At 52.8% G+C, this 23,638-nt stretch overlaps 1 protein-coding gene across 3 annotated transcripts in view; it reads right to left on the reverse strand.

Annotated features, from left to right (window-relative positions):
* Window positions 1–445: 445 nt before the first annotated feature.
* The window catches only part of NECTIN2 (nectin cell adhesion molecule 2), a 28,387-nt gene continuing 5,194 nt past the window's right edge, over window positions 446–23,638 (reverse strand). The window contains exons 2-9 of one of the 3 annotated variants that reach the window (XM_059998976.1): window positions 16,743–17,138; window positions 13,374–13,670; window positions 12,005–12,122; window positions 11,326–11,474; window positions 4,396–4,549; window positions 2,436–2,499; window positions 2,203–2,289; window positions 446–1,540 (exon numbers count right to left, since the gene is read on the reverse strand). In XM_059998976.1, coding sequence (XP_059854959.1) covers window positions 1,277–1,540; window positions 2,203–2,289; window positions 2,436–2,499; window positions 4,396–4,549; window positions 11,326–11,474; window positions 12,005–12,122; window positions 13,374–13,670; window positions 16,743–17,138 — 1,529 coding nt within the window. In that variant the 3' untranslated portion in view covers window positions 446–1,276. Of the gene's footprint in view, window positions 1,541–2,178; window positions 2,290–2,435; window positions 2,500–4,395; window positions 4,550–6,957; window positions 7,623–11,325; window positions 11,475–12,004; window positions 12,123–13,373; window positions 13,671–16,742; window positions 17,139–23,638 lie in introns of those variants that run through there. The other 2 variants (XM_059998974.1, XM_059998977.1) reach the window with 2 other exon arrangements.

Raw genomic sequence — 23,638 nt, forward strand, 5'->3', positions numbered from 1 at the left:
TTCAGACCTATTACCCATCACGCCCTGAGCTCCTATTACAACATTATTCATAATTTGCCTTTGGCCTATTCTTATTGCCATTTATTCATTACGCCCGAGCCCCTCGTACTTAATTACTGCTCTTTCTACTTTGTTTCGTTTATTTCGGTCCATTACCCATTAGACTGCTGTTACAGATTCCTTTTCGTTAATAAAAATGCCCTGGACTCCTCCCCACTCCTTCCATTACCCATCACTGTTTTTGGCTATGCATTTTTGCTCATTATCCCCTCAATTATCTTTTTCACATCTTTGGCTCTTTTCTTAATGTCTGTAACCCATCTTGACTTCTAGTCTACTGATTCCCTCAAGCCCTGGACCCCCCTATTCATTACCCATTATGTTCCACCCCCATCCCGTTCACAGCCCACAGTAAACACGAGTTGAGACCTGGTCAAAGTACAAACTCATTTTGTAGGAAATGCTGTATTACAAAACAATATCACATCCCCTACCCCTGATCCAGGTGATCCATTCCCCACCCCCCACCCAGGCGGGTGGGTCCAACCCCACTGGGCAGGAGTAAGAGAACTCAGTAGTCTTCAAAGTTAACAGCAAATTCTCCGAAGGCTGGGGTCAGCAAGGCCCACTCTGCATGAAGCTCACCCCATGTAGCCCTGAGCTGGGGCATAATTCTCTGTACACAGGAATTGGGGTAGTGGGAGCTCAGGGAAGGGTTTGTACCCTGAGACTCCTGCCTGCAGGAGGGAGGAGATGGGGAAGTTCTGCTTTGGGCTGGGGAAATCCCCTCCCTCCCACCACTGGGGACAGGGTGGGGACCGGGCGAGTGGGGCTCTGCCACCTGGAGGGCTCAGGTCTGAGCAACAGGATGCCCCCAACACCCACCCAAGCAGAGCTGTTAGGAGTGACGGCCTGAGGTCCAATCAGAGGTCTGGGGTCTTCTTTGGGATTTGGGGGGAGTCTGGAGATGGTGGGACATGAGAGGTATAATCTAAGGTCACAGTCTGAGGACCCCTTGGGTAAGAGGTTGTGAAGAAACCTACCTTCTCCAGCCCCTCCTAAGATAAGGTTATCAGTTTTCCATTGTCATGGCCCATTTCTCTGAGTCAGAGATCATGGATTAGAGGTCACAGTGGAGCCACCAAGATAGAAGTCACAGATGAGATGCATGTGTGTTAACTGACAGTGGCCAAGCGAGAGATCAGGGGGCCCTAGATCCCTGGCAGAAAGTTGAGGGATCAAAAAATGAGAGATGAGAGGCCAGGACCATGGCGGCTTACACATACATGGCCCGGGACATGACAAAGCCTTTGCCCTGGTAGGACTCAGAGGGGCTGGAGTAGGACAGGGAATCGTAGATGGGGTTGATCTTGTCCAGATAGTCTTCCTCCTCCTCCTCGTCCTCTAGATCCAGGGAAACCGTCTCCAGAGCAGGCATCCCTGGAGGCACCAGCATGGGGGACCCCAGGTTCGTGGCCCCCAGGAGCAGGGGCCCTGACCGTTCTTCCAAGGTGGGAAGCTCATGGTATCGAGGCATTTCCTGGGGATCGGGAGGGAATGAACCCAAGGTCACCTCTTGAACATGACACAGAATCCCACTCTGCTCCTTGACCCTCAAATCCTGACCACCATCTCCCCATGCCAACCAGACCTGACCTCACCCTATGTCACCCCTTGTCACCTGGGTTGATATTGAACTGGGACAATCATACAGCTGGTCCCTAACTCAAAGCCCAGAGCATGGACTCTACCCTGTTAATCTTGAGCCTCTCCTTTTCTTTTGATCACTGACCCCAAGTCTTTCCCCATGAGTCTTTGGCTTCAATCTTGACCTAAACTTAAGCTCTAAATAGCCCCTTGAAAACTGACTTGTCTCAAACTCAACATCCAACCTCTGATCTCCAGGAGGCCACTGAGGGGAGTGACTGTCTGTCTTGTCCCAGCTCCAGGTACAGTGTCCGGCAAATGGAGATACTCAACCAGTCTTCTTTGATGGGATGACTTTAAACTCTCACCCCATGTCCTTGGACTTCTACAACCAAGACCTCCCCCACTGAATCCTAAATGTATCTCAGAGCTCTAAGGTCTAACCAGAGATACAGCTCTGAACTTGAGTTGTAACCGTTAGTCCTTGACCTCTTATGTAAGGAGGCCCTTAAACTCAGATCCCAAACTCACCCTTGTCCTCTCCCGAGCTCCTACCTGCTCAGCGCACGAGACACTAGCATCAAAGTAGGGGGTCTTGAGCGGGTTGTGCTCCGAGGCCCCCAGGGTGAAGAGCTGGGAGGGCTGTGATGCGAGATAGAGGGACAGGTCAGGACCACCCCCCCTCCCAGACAGCCTCTCCCCACCAGTCCCCGCTCCCAGCCCTGGCCTCAGTGGCAAAAGTGGTATGGGGATGTGGGGGCAGCCTGGGCTCCAGGGGAAGTGCTCACCATGTCCGGCTCCTCCAGCTTTGCCTCTGGAGTCGGCGGCTTGTATGAGGGAGGCCCCTCTAGGCTGTGGGGTAGGAGGTAGGTCAGGTGAAGGCTAAGCCCTGAGAAGCCCTCTACCCCAGGGCCACTGCACAGTTCTTTCCTCTGTCTGATCTCTCTTTCCATCACCCACCTCCCCTTACCCAGCTTACTCCTACTCATCCCATGAATTTCTCTTCTTCCGGGAAGCCTTCCTGACTCTCCAGGAGGATCTGGAACTCCTGTTATATGATCATATCTACCTATACGTCCCTCACAGGGCACTTACTGAGTTTGTATTTGAAATATTATTTCTGATCTCATTCAACGACTGTACCCCACTGTGAGCAAAGTGAGGGGAAAAAAATGAGATCTGTGTTGTCAACATGGCGTTCCCAGAACACACTATGAGGAATATCAGGAAATATCTAGAAGAGGGAATGAAAAAAATGAATGAAATGCTTTCCTGCCCCCCAAACTCTGTTAAATTCCCTCATTCTACACACCCTCAGACCAGAGCATCCTATATATATAATAATGATGGAGGCTTACTATGCCTTCAATCCCCATCTCAGATGTCCCTGCCTCCAGGAAGCCCTCCCTCATCTTTCAGGCTGAGTCAGGTGCCCCTTCTAGCCTCTCCCAGCTCCCTCAGCTTCCCTAGCCCATCCCTGGCCATGATGGACTGCCACTGTCTGGGAACAGGTCTGTCTCCTTGAGACTGTGAACCCTGGGAGGCCAGGGCCAGGGCCATCTCAGACACCACTGGGTCTCATGGGCTTAGAAAAAGAGATCAACAGCAAGTTGTTGGTTTGCATTGACTACATGATTAAGACAGTGGTTCACAAACTTTCTTGTGCATCGTAGGGAGTTTGTTATAAATACAGATGCCAAGCCCTTCTTGTAAAAGTTCTGATTCAATAGGTTTGGTGTAAGCCCAGCAAGGTGCATTTTAAACAAGTGTTCCCCCTCACACACACTGGGTCATATTATTTCAGAACCATTTGGCCCCCAAAATGCTGTCTTGCTGGATGAATTTCAGCAAGTGATTTCAGCTCTTTGAACCTGTTTCCTCTTTGAGAAAATGGGTACCCTTAGCTCCATCTGAAAATTAGGTTTCCATGATATGATATGTTTTTGTGTGCGGACGTCTTTTATTTCTTTTTTAAACTTATTTTATTTTTTTGGACATCTTTTAAGTGTTTGTCTCATCATTGTGTTCCTAGCTTTCAGGGTCTTGCCCCAAGCGGGTACTTTCTGAATACCTATTGAACGAATGAAGGAATGGATGGATAGGAGGCTTCACTGAGATCACATACATAACATACATCTCATCAAGCCTGTCACATAAGTGTTCTACACAGAGAAGTGGGGCTAGTTTCCCCCAATATCTAGGCTCCTCTTTTCTCATAGTAATAGAGATTTTGGCTGGGTACACGGCCACCAGAATAAAGACTACATTTCCCAGCTTCCTTTGCAGCTGAGGCAGCCATGTGACTAGGCCCCTGGGAAATGGGAAATTAGAGGAAGTGATGGGTTCCCTTACAGGGCTGCTGACTGCCTTCTATTTCCATTTCCATTTCCCTTTCCCACTGAAAGGAATGGGGTCATTGAGGCCAGGATGGCCATGTCTGGTTGTCATGTACACAGACAACGATAAAAGAGAGGGGAGCTATCTTGGAATGTGAATGAAGGTCACGCACTAGGGAAGGTGGAGCAAAAAGATAGCAGGAGCCTGGGCTCTGATGATGTCACAGAGCAGAACTGTCATAGACATGATTTCTAGGAGACAGAAATAAACTCTCCTCTCCACCCCATTTAAGTCATGGTTATTTTGGGTCACTCAGCCATTGCTGATGACTTTCTCCCGGCCTCCTCCCCAACTCTGTGCGCCCAGTTCTGGGACCCCTCCCTCATCCACTTCTTAGGGCCCATCACTCACTCCTCCACCTCCTCTGCCCCCTGCAGCCTCTGCTCCTTCCGCTGCTGTCTGCAGATGAGGATGCCTGTGGCGGCCACAGCAGTCGCGATGATGGCAGCAATGATGCCCCCGATGATGCCACCTGTGGCCCCTGCGCCTGCTGTGTTGGGTGTCTCTACAAGAAGACGGACAGTGTGAGGGAGTCTCCAGGCGGAAGCCACAGTGCCTTATTCCCAGCCCCACCTCCCAAGTCACCACCCACCTGTCTCCCTCTTTTCCCAAGGGCAGAGGACATTCTTTTTATTCACTTAATCCTTAATGATCATTTGTTGTGTGATCGAGTGAACAAAACATACAAAAGTCCTAGTCACATTGGACTCATGTTTTGTTGGGCAGGGAGGACACCAGTAGAGAAATATACACAATAGCTAATATGCCAGGTGATAGTAAGTGATAGAGGATAATAGTGTATAGCAGGGTAGATGATAAGTGACAGAGCAGGGGCCCTCAAGGGCAGTCAGAGAGAGCCTTACTGTGAGGTGACATTTGAGCAAAGATCTGAAGGAGCTGTAGGGGGTGAACCATGAGAATATGAGAGCATTCCAGGCAGAGCGAACAGCCAGCGCAAAGGTCCTGGGGAGGAAGCCTCAAGGGTTTTTTTTGTTTGTTTTGTTGTGTTTTTTTGTGGTACGCGGGCCTCACTGTTGTGGCCTCTCCCGTTGCGGAGCACAGGCTCCGGACGCGCAGGCTCAGCGGCCACGGCTCACGGGCCCAGCTGCTCCGCGGCATGTGGGATCTTCCCGGACCGGGGCACGAACCCGTGCCCCCTGCATCGGCAGGCGGACTCTCAACCACTGCGCCACCAGGCGCAGTTTTTCAAGTTGTTTTTAAAGACGGCAAGGAGGCCATGTGGCCAGAGCAGAATGATGACGCGAGAGTGTGGAGCTAAGGGAAGAGAGGTGATGGGGAATGGAGAGAAAAGGCAAAAAAGTTGGGGGTCAGAGCGTGATTCTGGATTTGGGATCAGACCCCCTCCTTCATTACATAGAATGGAGTCATCCTAGGCAGAGAATCATAGCTCCTCTAACCTAACAGGAAAAGGGGTGGAGAGAAGCCCGTGACCCCCTGGGCCTCTCCTTTGTAACACTTCCCACTTCCTGAATCGTTTTCGGAGCAATTACCTGTTTACTTGCCAATTTCCACACTGCGCGCTCCAAGGGGTGGGGTCTGGCACACAGTTGGTGTTTTTCTAGACATGTAAGGCGGGGCCCGGCAGGGACACTTAGGGACCTACTGTCTGCCAGAACAGCCAAATTCCCGCCCCTGCCCTCCTGGCACTACCCTCCCATTGTGGGAGGAGGTGGGGGGGGGGGGGCCCGGACAGGGTGGTACAGACAATAAACAACTAGGGGAAATAACATGTATGCCAAAGCCCCATCCACAGGCTTCCCCCTTCCATCCACCCCACTTCACAGATGCAGAGAGAAAGCTGCCGGTAGGAACGCTGCCTGGATCCCTGGACTCTCCGATTTCCACAACTTCCTGTTACACAGCCTGGCATCCTCTGGAGGGCTTCAGAGCGCGGGGGAATATCAGAGTAACTGCTGCTCAGTCTACACACGCTCACCCTAAAATTGCTGCTATTCCTGTTGTCGACTGCATATCCGGGAGGGCAAGGCAAGCTCTGCCCGAGTCACCGCAGTGTCCCCGCACCGTGAGTGGAAGGCAATGCAGGTGGAAGAAACGGGCTCACCAAGCCCCTCCTGCGTGCTCAGCCCCACGCTGGGCATTCGGGCGCAGCCTTACTGAATCCCATGACAGCCTCAGGAGCAGAGATGAAGGCCACTGGTGTTTTACCAAGGTGGTCACGGGGCTCAGGAGAGCAGAACCCTGCCCCCCGTCATGCCTCCACCGCAGTTCCCTGCCCGGGTTTGGGAGATTTTCTAACAGTGGCGGGGAGTGAGAAGGATGCAGAGCTGCAGCCCCTCCCTCTGAATCACCGAAAATCCCCTTGGGCACAGCCTGGGGACAAGGGAACACAAAGGAGGTAGGAAAGGCCACTGCCTTGTTCTTCCAGAGGCGGGACTTTCCTGGTTCCTCAGCAACCCCCCCTGCCCCATCCCCTCAGGGCCCCCGAGAATGAAGGGGCGGTCCTCCCTCCCAGTATCCTCAGCAAGCTCTGGGAGGTCGGGTCTGAGCTGCCCTCAGAGGATCAGATCACAGCACCTCCCCACCTTCAAGGGTCCACAAGTCCAGGATCCCAGCCCGGCTCTCCCGGGGAGCTCAGTTCTCCCGCCAGTTTGGCCCCTCCACCCAGGGAGGCAGCCTCTGTCCTGGAACTCCCGAGTCCAAGCCCAGTTCCCAGTCCCACTGGCTTTAGGTGTCTCGGGCATCCAATGTGTCCTTCAAGGACCCAAGTGACCAGAGCCCACCCCAGCCGGCCCCCAACTCCAGCCTCACCAAGTCTAGCCTCCACCAGGCTCCCAGTCTCCAGGGCCCACCCCCTGGGACCTAGCAGTCCCTGTCCCACCCCCCAAGGAGGGGGTCCGATGTATTACAAGACACCCCCAATGTTTTCCTCCAAGGTGTTTATTAACTCCTGAGTGTCATGGGGCCAGAGCAGGCTGGAGCCCAAATCGAGTCTCTGGGGGGGAGGGTGCTCTGTGGTTCCCCATTCCCGAGCTCCCCGGGGTGGGGGGCTCCCCTGCCCCATGCAGCCCTGGAGACAGAAGTCCAGTGTGTGACATTCCACCTCCCTCCACATCCCAGGAAAGGAAGCGGGAGGTAGCTTTGAACTCCAGTGTCTTCCGGACAAACAAGTTCAACCAGTATGGGACCCTTGGCTGTCTGCCTGTCTTGGGGTCACACATAAACTGCCCGCCGAGAGATGAGGGAGCCGTCCAGCTGGGACTCCATGTCGTCCTCGAGTGCCGGGGGCGGAGGCAACATGAGGCCTTTCTCTGCCTCTTCGTCCTCTTCGTCCTCCTCGTCCTTACCCTCTGGCCTCAGGGGACCAGGGGCACTTGGCGTCCAGAAGACGGGACCCCCATTCCCAAACACCTGAGTTTTCGGATCGTAGGACCCTCCTCTGCCGCCGGGTCCTCCTCCTGGGCTCTTCCGCCTTCTCTTCACCCTCAGCACGATGAAAGCCAAGGGCCCCCCAGCCAGAAGCAGCAAGAGCAGCAGTACGCCCCCACCAGCCCCCCACACCACTGGACCCACGTCTCGGGGCGAGGCCCGGGAGGTGTCTGAGGAGAGAGAAGAAGGGGTGAGAGAGAAAGGGAGACACGAGGTCAAGAGGATACATCTGGGAGTGGGGAGGGGGGACCCAGGACACAGCAGGGCAGTGACGGGAACTAGGGAGGTGACTCAACTTGGGCAGAAGAAGGTGGGGGGAAGGGAGAGCCCGTTCCCTCTTCGCTACAGGCTGGGCACTTTGTATGCGGAGGGGTTGCCAGTGGGTGGCCTCCAGATGGATCTCTTTACACCTGCACAGCGTTTTCCCCAAATTAAACTTGCTAACAAAATAGAAAACCAACCAACCAACCAACCAACAACCAAAATTAAACTTGCCAGCTAACATTTAAAGCACTAGGCCATTTCACTGCAAATTCCAGATTTCTTTTAGGGGGAAAAAGAAAATCAGATCCCAGGGACTACCCTGGCGGTCCAGTGGTTAAGAGACTGCGCTTCCACTGTAGGGGGCATGGCTTCAATCCCTGGTGGGGGAACTAAGATCCTGCATGCCATAAGACGTGGCCAAAAAATAAAAAAATAAAAAAATCATTTCTGGCAACACTAAACTTTCATCTCCTCCACCTGGTGAGATGGGCTGTGGATGAGTCAGGCTGGTGACTCCGAAGGGGACAGAGTTCCACACCTGGCCACCCCGGTCACTCGCCAGGACCCTGTAGGCATCCGAGTTTGAGACCCCCTCCCAGAAACTCTGAGGTCAGCGTCATGGAATCTTGGGGCTGATCCAACCAGGAAGAGGCAGCCTAGATTTGAGTGTGAGGCTGTCTGATTCCAAAGCTCTTCGCACTTGAGAGAAAGGGGATTGAGAAGGGCCAGGGGCCTCCTGGTAATTCCTCCCCCACACAGACACCGGGAGCGGGAGTGGCTGGGAGCACGTGTCCCCAGTGTGGCGAATGGGGCTCCTGAAGCCCCCATTCCCGGTTTCCTCTCCCAGCAGGGCCTGAGCTTGTGGGAGGGGAGGGGTCTGGGGGAGGATGGGGGGTGGGGTTGGGCGGAGAAGGAAGTCAGGGAGCCCTAAGCGGGGAGGAGTGAGGATGAGGGAGGGGGCGTCCAGGCCCCACAACAGGGATAGACATGGATGCAACTGGCATCTTATCAGATCCCCCGCTTCCCCCACCCCTGCATGCAGGGTGTGACTGGGAGAGACCGGGGCGGGGGGGGGGGGGGGGGCGGGATGGGGAGGGTCCACTTACACCTGACCCTCCCCTCCCTGCGCCTCTGCACACTAGAGGGGCTGGGACCCAGGCATCTGTTTCTGGATGCTTTCCAAAAAGGGGGGGTCACGACCTAGCGGGCTGCAGATCAGTCTGGTGCCTCACAAGCAGCAGTAAAACAAAATAGAACAGAAAAAGTTTACCTCAAGTGTGAAGGGTAAGTAGTATTTTGTGAAGTTTTTTAGGGGGAATGTATTCCTGTACCTGTACCCTGGAGATGGGAAAGATTGCTTTCAGTGAAGTCTGGAGCCCAGTTTTCGCACGTGTCGGAACGTGTGTCTGTGTTACTGGGGATGATGATTTGGAGATGGTGGGTGAGCGTGTACCTGTGTGTGGGTCAGAAATTCTCTGAAGCAATGTCTAGCCTGTGGCCTTGCCTGTGTTCTCATGTTTTCGCTGGCGCGAATCCCAAACTGAGCGTGCGAGCGTATGCGGTTCTGAGTGCGCGTGGGGACGTGAGGCGTCTCTGAGACCCTCTGACGTGACCCTGTCAAGAGCTGTGAGTGAATCTCCTCTCCGGGCAAGGCCACCTGTTGGCACACTCACTGCCCGTGATGATTTCTAGGGTGCTCAGAGGGTGTCCCCACGTTTGTTGGCGTCCATCCGTAGGTGCATGTCTTTGCCATGAAGCTTTTGACTGTCTGCGGGTCTGTGGGCACCACTGGGAGAGTCTCTGGGGGTGTGATTCTCTGTGCATTACCCGCAGCCCGCAACTGCCCAGGTTCCCGATGGGGCTCTGAGTATGTGTTTCACTTGGTGAATATCACTCGAGGCTGAACTCTGAACCCAGCGTGTCCGCTTTGGGGCTTCCAGTGGTGGATATCCCTGGGGTTTCTGGGTGTTTCGGGGGCATGTCCATGCTTTCGTGGCTCTGTCTTCCTCCGATGGCCCTCAAGTGTGATCCCACCTGTGTTCTGCAGGCTCCACCCCACAGAGGTGCCTACTGACCCAGTGCAGGTGGGGAGACCAGTTTCTCTGGTGAGTATCTGGGATAGAGGTTCAGGGGGTGTATTTCCAGTTGGGCACCTCGCTGGGTGGGTGGAGCTGACCCTCCTCCAGCTGTTCCTTTGAGGGCAGGGACTGAGACTGGGTCACCATTGTATTCCCCACATAGAGTCTCCTCTATGCCTGGCCAAGAGGAAGACTCAGCAAATACTTGTCAGATGACGGTTTGTTGAAAGAGAATCTCCACAATGGGGTTTTTGGAGCTTCCGAGGGTGTGCACTTGAGAAAGTCTTCGAGTTACCTTCTCAGCATCTGTGTGTGAGCGACGATGCTTCCGCGCGTGGAATTGTTGCTGTCCGTGGTTCTTTCCGCTTCTGGCATGTTTGCGTGATGGTGTCTGCCTCCAGGTGTGTGTGTTTGTGCACCTGACCGTGTCAGATGCGCTGAAGGTGGGCCAACAGTCTTTCTGGGTGTGTGGTCTGTGACACTATTTCTCAGTAGCTACGTCATATCTCCCCGGCGAGTGTCTGAATTCCTCAAGAGGGATCCGTTTTCACTTGGGTGTCTTTCCGGGTGTGCGTGTGCGTGTGTGTGTGTTGATCATCTCAGTAAGGGGGCCTGCTTCCGTCTGTCTCCAGGTGTGGGTGTGTCTGTCTTCACACCCATGCCTGTGAGTTTGTCTTTGGTTGTGTTTCTGAGGGGGCCCTCCTCCCACCCACTGAGGCCCCCTGCCTCCCTCTAAGCCTCCTGGGCTACAGTTGTGATGGCGACCCCACTTCCATCAGCCCGAACCTGGGCTTTATTTTTGGCTTTATTTATTTCCTCTCCAGCTAAGTCTTGGGTCCTATCTGTGTTTTTGAGTTCCCATTGTGGAGACTCAGAGAACTATTGACCCATAGACACATCAGCCACCATTTCCAAAATACCACCTCCAGGGAATTCCCTGGCAGTCCAGTGGTTAGGACTCCACACTTTCATTGCCGTGGGTTCGATCCCTGGTCGGGGAACTAAGATCCCGCAAGCCAAGTGGTAGGCCAAAAAAATCCAAAAACCAAAGCAAAGCAAAAGAAACCCAAAATACCACCTCTAGAAACACAAACATCCCAACACACACTCAAACAGGTTTCTGGGTCATACTGACCAGCCCTCACTGTAAGAAGTCCATTGTTTCCGAGTGTTTGTCTAGCTGCCCTCAAGTGACTGTTAGTTGTGCAATTCTGTGGGCGTGTCTCACTGGCTGGAGGCCAGGCCAATGTCCCTGGAACTCTCCCTGAAGGCCCTTCCCAGGCCTCTACTTTCTAGGAAGACCCCAGCGCAGGTCTCAACGTCCTAACTCCTCTGTCAGCACCTACCCTGTCACCCCAATCCAGATCCCACCTGGGGGCAAGCCACACCGTCCCCCTCCCATCATTGAGGCGGGTCTGAATTCTCCCCAAGTCGGCGGCGCAGCCTCCTCCAGTGCAGCCCCAGGACCCAGAAGGGAGGAACACTTGGGGAGCAGACCCAGTCGTACACACCATCCCCAAGCCCCGCTTACCTCGAACTAGGACCACCTGCTCGGCGTGGCCCGTGCCCACGGCGTTGGTGACGGTGCAGATGAAGGTGGTGTTGAAGAGCCGGTCCACCGAGTGGACGATCAGCTTGGGGCCCTGGGCTACTGCTGAGGCTGGGAAGACGCCTGAAGTCCTGGGGGGTTTGGGGGTCACATGAGAAGGACAGCATGGTCCACGGGGAGTACAGGTCACACAGCCCTCAGGAGCCAAGCTCTACGGACCTGAAACTTACTCCTTAACACCCCAAACTGCGAGTCCCTCTTTCTGGAGGAATCACGGTTTCAGGCCGCTGGAGCTCCTCTCTCACAGCACAGTAGTCCGGGCCCCCAGCCCCTCCTCCCTCAGACCCATGATCCAGACCCCTGGCCCCTCCCGCCTCAGCCCCAGGATCCAGACCCCCGGCCCCTCCTCCCTCAGCCCCAGGATCCAGGCCCCCAGCCCCTCCTCCCTCAGACTCAGGATCCTGGTCCCCGGCCCCTCCCCCCTCAGACCCAGGATCCAGACCGCGGCCCCTCCCCCCTCAGACCCAGGATCCAGGCCCCCAGCCCCTCCCCCCTCAGACCCAGGATCCAGACCCCCGGCCCCTCCCCCCTCAGACCCAGGATCCAGACCCCCGGCCCCTCCCCCCTCAGACCCAAGAGTCTGGGTCCAAACAGGACTCACGTGCTCCAGTCGTAGCCTGTGGGCTCTGGCTTGCTGCGGACGTCACAGTTCAGGGAGGCCTCACTACGGCCGACATACCAGTTGTCATCATAGCCAGATATGGAGACCTCAGGGGGGTCTGGAGGAAATGGGGGGACTGGCTCAGTGACAGGGAGAATCCCAAAGGGGGTGATAGGTGAGCAGATAGATAAGAATCCTAAAGAAATGGGCTGGCAGGAGGTGGACCCATGGAAAATGCCTGGGGCAAATCAATCCGGGCTGTATAGACACTGTCCAGGGACACGGCTGAGGGTCATTTTGAGGAAGTTACTGTTCGTCGCAGGCAGTGCGCGAGGCAGCCACTCTAGATAACGTGTGTCATTTCTGACATGCCCAGAGTGGGTAAGGGAGTTAGTTTAACTGAAGGCATTGTCTGGGGAACTAGTATAGAAAATGCTGAGCTGGGGTATGGGGTGTGACTGGACAGCGGCTGGAAAAGCTGCTAAAGTAACTGTTTGGCAGGGTCTGTGGGAAGAGTGCCAGGGGGAGCCTCTCTGGGTAATATCAGGCAGTGTCGGTGTAAGCAGTTTGGAGAAGAGCTAGCGCAGAACATGTCAGAAGGGGTTGATATTGACAGCGTACAGCGGGGAATTCCTTGGCGGTCCAGTGGTTAGGACACGGCTCTTTCACTGCCGTGGTCCCGGGTTTAATCCACAGAGTGGCCAAAAAACAACAACAACAAAACACATATTTTGTTGATAGGGTCCAGAGGGGCCAATGTGATTACACTGGGGGGCAGAAGTAGGAGAGTCAGTATAGACAGTGTCCAGGGAACCAATTTAGACAGTATGAATGGGGGTGTGTATGTAGACAATATTGGGTTGGGTAGTGTAGACAGAGTAGTGGATATAGACAGTGAGGGAGCAGTGTCAACTGGGGTCCATGAGAGCCAGAAGATTGCTGGGTGCAGTTGTGTGCTGGTAAACTGGCTCTCTGAAAAGGGAGGGGAAAAAAAAATAGAATAGCCCTGATTTGAGGTGTTTGCCAATTTCCTTGGTGTAAATACTCCACACGGCTGATTGAAGCTACCGGTAAGACTTCACTGGATGTGGAATCGGGAAGAAATGTATAATACCGACCCTTGCAAACCCGTTCTGATTTACCATTGACTGTGGCAGCAAGGTGAGAGCCTCGTGAAGCCAGTATAGACAATGAGGGGACAGTGTGCAGATGTTGTCCCGGGGAGCCAGTGTAGACAATGGGCAGGAAGGCAGTGCAGAATCTGACCCAGAATGCCAATGTAGACAACACTCAGGGATAATGTATACGGTGCCTTAGAGAAGCCGGTGTAGACTGTATTGGGGGTGTGGTCATATCCTGATGCACTCACAGCGCACAGAGAGGGTCACAGGCAGCAGAACTGGCTCCTCAAAGCTCTCGTGCTCCACTTTGCAGGTGATCTTGACACCATCTGCTTGGCCCAAGGGTACCAAGGTGAAGCGGCTGGTGACGGTGACTGTACCAGGCAGGGGTCCTGACACCTGGCTCTCTCTGGCCTCCCCATCCAAGGGTGAGAGCCAGGAGACTCGGGCAGGTGGCCGGCCGCCCGTGGAGACACAGCGGGCCACGGGTACAGGATCCAGACTGAGTGTGACTTCTTGTGTTTCGGCATGGTTCTGGGGCTGGGCTGGGGAGAGGAACAGAGGGCAGCGTGGGTCACTCCACACCTAGAGTCCTTCAACAAACAACTCAGCAGCAGTGGAGCTGAGCAGTTAAGCCCCAACTGCCTGGGTTCAATTCCCAGCTTTGCTGCTTTGCTGCTGCATGGCTTTGGGCAAGTCATTTCCCAACTCTGTACCTCAGCTTCCTGTTTTGTAAAGTGGGGATAATCATAGTACCCACCACGTAGGATTGTTGTACAGATTAAATAAATTGATATGTAAAGCACTTTGGACGGTACTGGACACTCACTGTGCTACCTAAGTATTAGCCATTATATTTTCTGTTCTGCTCTGCTAGAAAAACAGACAATGTCCACAAGTCTGGAAGAGGCCGAGATTTTAAAAGGAAAGCCAAAGCAGAATAATGAGGTTCAAAGGTCCAGCTGAAAAGCCCTCCAACTTCTTTTCCTTTAATCACCATTAGATTGTGGTGCCAGAAGTGGGATAAAGGCAATGGAGCTTCCCAAAGCTGGAAATTTTTTGCCCTTTTCACTCATCCTCCTGGAAAACATGGAAAAATATGAGGCAGGGTAAACCTCCACGAGGAATAATAATGACAACCCACAGTTACTAATGTGTGCCCATAACCAGACACCTGAGTTCTCCACCAGGTGGAGAGATCCAGGAAGCATCTCTAGCTGCCTCCTGGATCTCTCCACCTGGATATGTCCTGAGCTTCTCAACGTGGTACTGCCTTCCTCTCCTTTCCTATCCTTCCTGCATTCTCTCCTGACCGCCAAAGTCTGATGGGCCTGCTCACATCCTCCCTGATCACCCTCCCATCAGTCCTATGACAGCTCCAGGCACACCCACCCCATCCCTGCTCCCACCCACTGCAGGGTCTTAGCGACTTGCACTGCCTGGAGTGCTCTGGCCTCCCTTCTCCTTGTCTTGTTCTTCCTCCTCCTCCAGATCCCAGCCTCACTTCCTCAAGGAAACTTCCCTGACATCTGACTCCCCAAGAAAGCGGAGGCTTCACTGTTCTGCACCTTTGTAGGCACCTGGTACATGGTAGGCGCTCTCTATGCATCTCTTGAATAGAACAAATGATTGCAGAAGAGAGACCTTTGTGACGGATGAGCGGGGAGAACAGCTGTGCTTTTTGTGAAACAACTGTGGTTTTGGGGCACCTTGGGAAGGGAAGTGTGTACTGAGGGACAGTACACGGTACACTTCCCCAACTCTCTGGGGCTGAGAGGGGGGGACTTAAGTGTCCAGAGTGACGTGGCTTCTGTGGAGTTGCCGGGGGACGATGGGATCCCAGGGGATTGCCTAGATTTAGCAAGAAATAGCATCTTCAAAAAGACGCCTTCCCTAAGTCTTCCCCATTTCGCTAAGTGGTTGTGCGGGTCACCTTCCTGCTGGACCAGAGGGCTGGGAGTTCTTGATTCTCCTCCTCCCTTAATTCACGAACAAGCACCTTCTGTCTCTTAAAAATGTGATTATTTCCACTTCTCTTTTTATTCCCCTCCCCTCCCCTCCTGCTTCTTCCCCCTTCCAAGCCAATGCCTCCTCTCACCTGGTCTCCTTGCTTCCCTCTACCTTCGTCTACCCTTCTGATGGCCCACACACAGCAGCCAGTCATTTTTTTTTAAGCAATTTCAAAAGCCTTGTCAGGATGTTCTTATGATTTGAAACCCTCTGATGGCTCCAAATAATATTTCAGATAAAGGGGATTCCCTGGTGGTCCAGTGGTTAGGACTCCAAGCTTTCACTGCCGAAGGTGGGGGTTCAATCCCTGGTCGGGGAACTAAGATCCTGGAAGCTGAGCGGCGTAGCAGAAAAAAAAAAAAAAAAAATTCAGATGAAGTCGAGCCACCTGGCCTCTGTCTACAAGGCCCATGCAATCGTCATGACCCTGTCTGTTTTCTTGCCTTGTTGAGGGTCACTCAAGCCCTTGCCACCAACCCCACCAGCCTCCTCTCTAGGACATGCCAAGCTGGCTCTCATGTCCCAGCATGTGCGTAGGCTGTTCCCTCTGCTTGTGCCTTCATTCCTCTGCCCGTGGACGTGTCCCTGGGGGTGGCTCCTGCTCACACTTTGGGACTCGACGAAGAGGCTTTTGCTGACCATTCTATCTAAATGAGTCCACTGGGGCCCTCACTCTGAGTATTGCAACATCCTGGTGTTTCCTTTGTTTGCCAAATTGATTGTTCTCTGGCTTTACCTCTAAAATATTTCCATAATCCAATCTCTTCTCATCACCCCCACTGCCTCCATCTTGGTCTAGATGCCATCACCTCCCACCTGGACATATGCCGTCACCTCCTTAGTGGTCTCCCAGCCTCCACCCTCACCAACCACATAGCCAGAAGGAGCGTGTGAAAACCCAAGCCAGATCGCATCCCTCTTCTGTTCAGAATTTCCTGTAGCTCTTGTTCTCTCAAGGCAAAAGCCAAAATCTTCACGTGGTCCGTGAGGCTGTGATCTGTGCTCCCCCATCACCTCCTTGACCTTGTCTCCTTCTACTTTCCTCCATTCATGCATCTCCAGCCACACTGACTTCCCTGCTCTTCCCCAGGTGTGCCCTGCCTCAGGGCCTTTGCACTTGCTATTCCCACTGCCTGAAACCCTCTTCCTAGACCTGCAGGGCTCCTTCACCTCCTAGTTTGGGTTATGGGTTAGCACCAGACCACCCTCGCTTACAATTGTAACCTGCTCCCTTCCAACTTCTGAAGCACCTATAACCACCTGACTCACTCTTATTTTTCTTATGGATGTTATCTACTCCTTTGTTTGGAGTATAAGCTCCAGGAGGGCAGGGAGTGCTGTCTTCCTCACTGCTTTATCCCTAGAGCCTAGCATAGTGCCTGGCACAGAGTAGGTACTCAATTTGCTGAACACATGTTGCCGGCTGTCTCTCCAACTTGCAGAACAGCGTGTGGCAAACAGTAGGCGCTTCAGCTGCCCATTGGCTGAAGATCACGGACAAGGTCGATATCACAGCTAAAGAGGAGAAACAGACCGCTGAGGGGCTCTCGTGCATTGCATCCCCGACCCTCCCACTTCGTTGCAGCCCTGCCCCCCACCCTGCTCACCTATGACTCTGAGCCAGGTCACTCCCCGACTGGTGCCCCGGGGGAAGGTGGCAAACTCGCAGGTGTAGTTGCCCTCGTCCTCCACCGTCAGCCCCCGGAGGGCCAGTGTGGCGTCCCGCACCTCCAGCTCTGTGCCTTGCCCGGCCCCGGTGCTCTGCCCGGCATTGACGAAGGACAGCCGCTCCTTGCCAGGCTTCGGGCTGGGGAAGCTGGGACCATACTGGGGGTGGAAGATAGCCACGTTCTGGTTACCCTCAGGCGCGTCCAGGCGCAGCCACGTCACCTGTGACACTCGGATTTCAGGCGCTGGGGGCAGCAGGTGGCACGGCAACTCTACGGTGCCCCCCAGCTGGCCCCGCACCTCGGCTGCAGCCCGAACTCGCACATCCTGGGCTCCTGCGGAGAGAGGAGAGAGAGAGGTCGGGTCAGTGAAGGACCCAGACACCTCCGGGCCAGGCCGGGCCATCACTGAGGGGCCGCCCCCTGAAATGCAGACCCGCAATGCAATGCAGGAATCTTTATGAAATCCCAATTCCCAAAAGGCCATCCAGAAAGAGTTTGAGGAAAACTAGGGACATTTGTGTCCAGGCTAGATGACATATGATTATGGAATTACCATTCATGATCTTAGGTGTTATGATTAAATTGTGGTTATGTAGTATTCCTTTAAAGTTAAAAAAAATTTTTTTAATTTAATTTAATTTAATTTTATGCCGTGCCGCATAGCTTGCGGTATCTTATTTCCCCCACCAGGGATTGAACCCAGGCCATGGCAGTGAAAGCCTGGAGTCCTAACCACTGGACCGCCAGGGAATTCCCTATTTTATTTTTATTTTATTGAAGTATAGTTGATTTACAATGTGTTAGTTTCAGGTGTACAGCACAGTGATTCAGTTTATATATATCTCTCAATACATATATGTGTATTGTATATTCTTTTTCAGATTCTTTTCCTTTATAGGTTTTACAAAATATTGAGTATAGTTCCCTGTGCTATACAATAGGCCCTTGCTGGTTATCTATTTTATGTAGTATTCCTTTTTCTTAGAAGATAAATGGCGGATGGGACTTCCCTGGCGGTCCAGTGGTTAGGACTCTGCGATCTCACTGCCGAGGGCCTGGGTTCAGTCCCTAGTCTGGGAACTAAGATCCCACAAGCTGCGCGGAGAAGAAGGAGAAGGAGAAGGAGAAGGAGAAGGAGAAGGAGAAGGAGAAGGAGAAGGAGAAGGAGAAGGAGAAGGAGAAGGAGAAGGAGATGATAAGGGGTGGAAATGTCATATCTGTAAGGTACTCTCAAATGGTTCATCAAAAACAACAACAACAAAAACGATAAAGTCACGAAGTCAAACGTGGCAAAATGTGACCCTTTGTCAAGTCTAGGGGCAGAGGATGAGGGAGGCTGCTGGGTCATTCTTCCAACTTACACATGTGTGTTCGAAACTTTTCATTATCAAATGTTTGGAGGGAAAAAAGAATCCTCCAAAAATAACAAAAACCTGAATCTATCCCAAAAGAAATTAAAAAAAAATTCAAAGTGTGAGGACAGCTTTCATTTTTTTTCCTACCTAGGAATAATACTTTCTCTCACCTTTCTATAAAACCTACAGCCCTCTGTGCCTTTTTTTTTTTTTAATTTTTATTTATTTTTTGGCTGCGTTGGGTCTTCACTGATGCATGCGGGCTTCTCATTGCTGTGGCTTCTCTTGTTGCAGAGCACGGGCTCTAGGCGCGCGGGGCTTCAGTAGTTGCAGCACGCGGGCTCAGTAGTTGCTGTGCCTATTTTTTTGAAAACAGCCTTGCTGAGATATAATTCCCACTCTCCCATTAAAAATGTACAATTCAGGGCTTCCCTGGTGGCGCAGTGGTTGAGAGTCCGCCTGACGATGCAGGGGACACGGGTTCATGCCCCGGTCCGGGAAGATCCCACGTGCCGCGGAGCGGCTGGGTCCGTGAGCCATGGCCGCTGAGCCTGCGCGTCCGGAGCCTGTGCTCCGCAACGGGAGAGGCCACAACAGTGAGAGGCCCGCGTACCGCTAAAAAAAAAAAAAAAAAAAAAGGAAAGAAAAGAAAAAATGTACAATTCAGGGACTTCCCTAGTGGTCCAGTGGGTAAGACTCCGTGCTCCTAATGCAGGGGGCCTGGGTTTGATCCCTGGTCAGGGAACTAGATCCCGCACGCATGCCGCAACTAAGAGTTCACATGCTGCAACTAAGTCCGCGTGCCGCAGCTAAGACCTGGCACAACCAAAATAAGTATGTAAATAAATAAATGTCTATATCTTATGTATATTTTTTTTAAAGTTAGACTAATAAATAAATAAAGTACGATTCAATGGCTTTTCATATATTCACAAGAGTTGTGCAACCATCGCCAAAATCAAGTTTAGGACATTTTTAAAATCCCCCAAAGAAATCCCTGTACCCATTAAACAGTCCCTCCCCTTCCCCCTCCTCCCACCCCCTAGCAATCACTAGTCTATTTTCTGTCTCTGTAGATTCTCTTCTTGTGGACATTTTGCATAAATCAAATCATACAACATGTGGCCTTTTGTGTCTGGTTTCTTTCACTTGGCATAATGTCTTCAAGGTGCACCCACGCTGTAACATGGGTCAGTGCCTTGTTCCTTTTTATGGCTCAGTAATATTCCATTGTATGCATTGACCACATTGTGTTTATCCGTTCATCAGTTCATGGACATTTGAGTTGTTTTCACCTTTTGGCAATTATGAATAAAGCTGCTGTGAGCATTTGCGTACCAGTTTTTGTCTGAACGTATGGCTTTTATTTCCCAGCTTATCTTTTGTTTTCTGATTGTTAATAAAAACTGGAATAAAGGGGACTTCCCTGGTGGTCCAGTGGTTAAGACTCTGTGCCTCCACTGCAGGGGGTACGGGTTCGATTCCTGGTCAGGGAACTAAGATCCCGCATGCCACGCGGCGTGACCAAAAAAAAAAATCTGGGGCTTCCTTGGTGGTGCAGTGGTTGGGAATCCGTCTGCCGACGCAGGGGACACGGGTTCGAGCCCTGGTCCGGGAAGATCCCACATGCCACGGAGCAACTAAGCCCGTGCACCACAACTGCTCAACCTGCGCTCTGGAGCCCGCGAGCCACAACTACTGAAGCCCGTGAGCCACAACTACTGAAGCCCGTGAGCCACAACTACTGAAGCCCGCGCGCCTGGAGCCCGTGCTCCACAACAAGAGAAGCCAACGCAATGAGAAGCCCACGCACAGCAACTAGAAAAAGCCCGCACACAGCAACGAAGACCCAGCGCAGCCAAAAATAAATAATAAAAAAAATAAAAACCAGAATAAAGATGAATGTTTCTCTGCTGTGTAAGGCAGTACAGCATGGTGACTGAGGGCAGAGTGCCTGGGTTTGAATCCTGGCTCGGCAACTTACTGACTGTGTGACATTGGGCAAGTCATTTAACCTCTCTGTGCCTCAGTTTCCTCGGCTGTAAAAGGAGGGTAATAATGGTGCCCATCTCCTAGGGATTGCCGTTTAAGGATTAAAGGATGTTTGTAGAGTACTTGGCACACAGGGTCGCCGGAAACACAAGATCAGTGCTTGGTAAATAAACATAGCCAGGTAAGTGTAATTACAAGTAGCCCTCGACACCCAGCCTCAAGGCAAGGCCCATGCCCAGCTGTCTCCAGATGTGAGGGGAGGAGCGTGTGCCACCGCTGGCCTCACACAGGAACCCAGGGAAAATTAACAGGGGCCCCTAGTGAGAGGGTCCCCAGCAGAAGGCAGCCCCTTGTGCAGGACCCGTCCCAAGCACTTCTCAAAACAAGTCATCAGTGAAGGCCATTGTGTGACACAGACGTCATCTCGTGGAAGCCCCACGTATATCTTGCAACTCAAACCCAAGGGTGCCACCTTGGAAGATGGGCTCCTCCTCTGCGCCGGGACCAAACTGCAGAGTGTCATGTGTGGGCCCCCGGAGCAGCTGGCTGGGGGCTTCCTGCTGGCTCTGTCCCTTTCCAGGTGGGGACCTTGTTTCGAGCCTAATTTCCTCCATCTGTAAAATGGGGATGTTTAAGCAGCCCTGCAGGGTCCCTTGTGACAATTCCATTACAATGATTTTCTCCTGTAAGATCCTCAAAGGGCTGGCAGGGCGGGGGAGTCAAGCAGAGGCGGCCAGCCATCCGCTGCAGGCCAAATCCGGCTCTCCCACATAGTTACTTTTGGCCCACATAACATTGTTCCAGAAGTGAATTAGCACCACAGAAGGGTCTGGAGATTAAAGGTCGAATCCAGACAAAAATCAGGATATGAGGCTCTGGTGGCAACAGTTAGGCAGAGCTGAGGAAGGGCCACCCCCTTCCCTCAAGGTGCCAGGAACCCACATGGCCCCCAAAGGCACTGAGTATGGGACAAGGGTTCCCAAAGGCTATGCCCCTTTCTAGCTGGGTGAGGAGGGAAGGGCACTCCGTCAGGGAAAAACCCAGGCCAGTGTGAGCTGCAGAAGCAAAGTAGGGCAGGGCCAAGAGCTTAAGTTTTCTTCTTGAGGTAAGTGGGAGCCATTAAGGGTTCTTCACTTGGAGAAGGACTTGGCTAAAGTGAAGATTTTATTTATTTATTTATTTATTAAGCTTATTTTATATTTATTTTTGGCTGCATTGGGTCTTTGTTGCTGCGCACGGGCTTTCTCTAGTTGTGGCGAGAGGAGGCTACTCCTCGTTGCGGTGCACGGGCTTCTCATTGCGGTGGCTTCTCTTGTTGCGGAGCACTGGCTCTAGGCGCGCGGGCTTCAGTAGTTGCAGCACATGGGCTCAGTAGTTGTGGCGCACGGGCTTAGTTGCTCCGCGGCATGTGAGATCTTCCCGGACCAGGGCTTGAACCTGTGTCCCCTGCATTGGCAGGCGGATTCTTAACCACTGCACCACCAGGGAAGTCCCTAAAGCGAAGATTTAGAACTTCAAGGGCATGAATGGTAGGAACCTTCCCACCAGTTATTCTTTCCCAGACTATGCCAACCAGTGGGCAAAAAACAGTGACTCAACCCGCAGGCCCTGGGTGCTAGAGGGTCAGTCCCTGAGGACAGGGATTTGCCTGTCTTGTTTCCTACTGTATCCCCAGAGCCTACACCAGGGCCTGGTTATAGTAGGTGCTCAATCAATACTGTTAAGAAAAAAAAACCTGTTGAATAAATATCAAACTCTGTTCTGGGGGCAGGTACCACAGATGTGTCAGGACAAATCACTTGCTTGTCCTCTAGGAGCTTACATTCAGGAGGGGAGACAGACATTGTACAGACAGTGATCACCAAGCACTTCGCTGGAAAAACTGAAGGGGTGGGGCTGGGGGGGAGGGGGAGAACCTAGAGCAGGGGCCTGACCCAGCCGAGGGGAGAGGCAGGAGAGCTTCCTGGAGGAGGAGACCCTTGCCAAGGGAAGCCAAGCTATAGCCCACAGAGCCCCACACCCCTCTTTGGGTCACTGGGTCCCTTCTGGGACTCAGATTTCCTGTCCTAAGGAAGTCACTGTGGCTGCAAGATACCTGTCTTCTTCTGGGGAGTTCTCTGGTGGTCCAGTGGTTAGGACTCGGCACTTTCACTGCTGTGACCTGGGTTCAATCCGCTCTTCTGAGGGAGGCTGCCCTCCTGCATCTAGAGTGGCCCTGGCTGCTTCAGAGGGTTAAAAAAAAACACCCACTTTTAGGAATTCCCTGGCGGTCTAGTGGCTAGGACTCTGTGCTTTCACTGCGGAGGGCGCAGGTTCAGTCCCTGGTTGGCAAGCCAAGTGGCGCAGCCGAAAATAAATAAATAAATAAAAATTAAGTTTAAAAAACCCACGTTTAGCTTCTTGTGGGACAAGGTTCTCAGCAAGTGCTTTCATCACCAGTACTCTGTCCCCGATGGCCACACAGCCCTCCTCTCTCCAACTAGCTGGCCCTCGTTCCCTCACCCTGCACCTCACTTTCTCTCCATCTCACACAGCAGAGTTTCATGACCTTCTTGGCTCTCTGAGAGCAGGAATTCTTTGCCTGGCTTTGCTCACCCTCAGTATCTGCAACAGAGACTGGCTTCTAGTAGATGCTTAATATTTGCAGAATGAATGAGGTTCTAAAATCCCATGGCTTGGACTTCCCTGGTGGTCCAGTGGGTAAGACTCAGCGCCAATGCAGCGGGCTGGGGTTCGATCCCTGGTTGGGGAACTAGATCCTGCAATGCATGCCCCAAAACTAAGATCCCACATGCTGCAAAAAAGACCCGGTGCAGCCAAAAAAAAAAAAATCCCATGGCTCTACAATCCCTATTCTAAGTGTCTCATTCTGAATGAATGAATAGGATGGTTCAGCCCCTGTGGGGTTAATGGCCCATTTATTAGGTATTTCCACTTCAGTAAAAGGTTCAGGATGGAAGCTTTGGAGTCATCCCTGACTCCTCTCTTTCTCTCACCATCGCCCCCCACTCCGCGCCACCCATGCAATCCATCAGGAAATCCTGTCGGCTCCATCTTCAAAATATATCTGCAAAGCGGACCAGGTCTGATCCCTGCATTGCCTGTATCCTGGTCTAAGCCAGTGGCATCTCTCCCCTGGGTCATCCCCCCAGGGAGGGTTGCCGTTGCCCCTGAAGTCTGTTCGCACACACAGCTAGAGAAGCTACAGCAGATCAGGTCCCTGCTATGGCTCTCTCCTCACTCAGAGAAAAGCTCAAGTCTTTACAGCGGCCCAAAAGGCCCTGCGTGACCTGTGCTCATCCTCTTCCTGACCTCATCTCTCACCCTCTCCCCTTGGTTCACCCTGCTCCAGCCACACCATCCTCCTCGCTGTTCCTCAGACATGCCAGGCAAGTCCCACCTCCGGGCCTTTGCACTTGCTGTTCTCTCATCCTGGAACACTTCCCTTTCCCTCCCTCCCTTCGGATCTTTGCTCTGGGGCGTTCC

Source organism: Delphinus delphis, chromosome 20 (genome assembly GCF_949987515.2).
Source record: "Delphinus delphis chromosome 20, mDelDel1.2, whole genome shotgun sequence".
Classification (NCBI taxonomy): domain Eukaryota; kingdom Metazoa; phylum Chordata; class Mammalia; order Artiodactyla; family Delphinidae; genus Delphinus; species Delphinus delphis.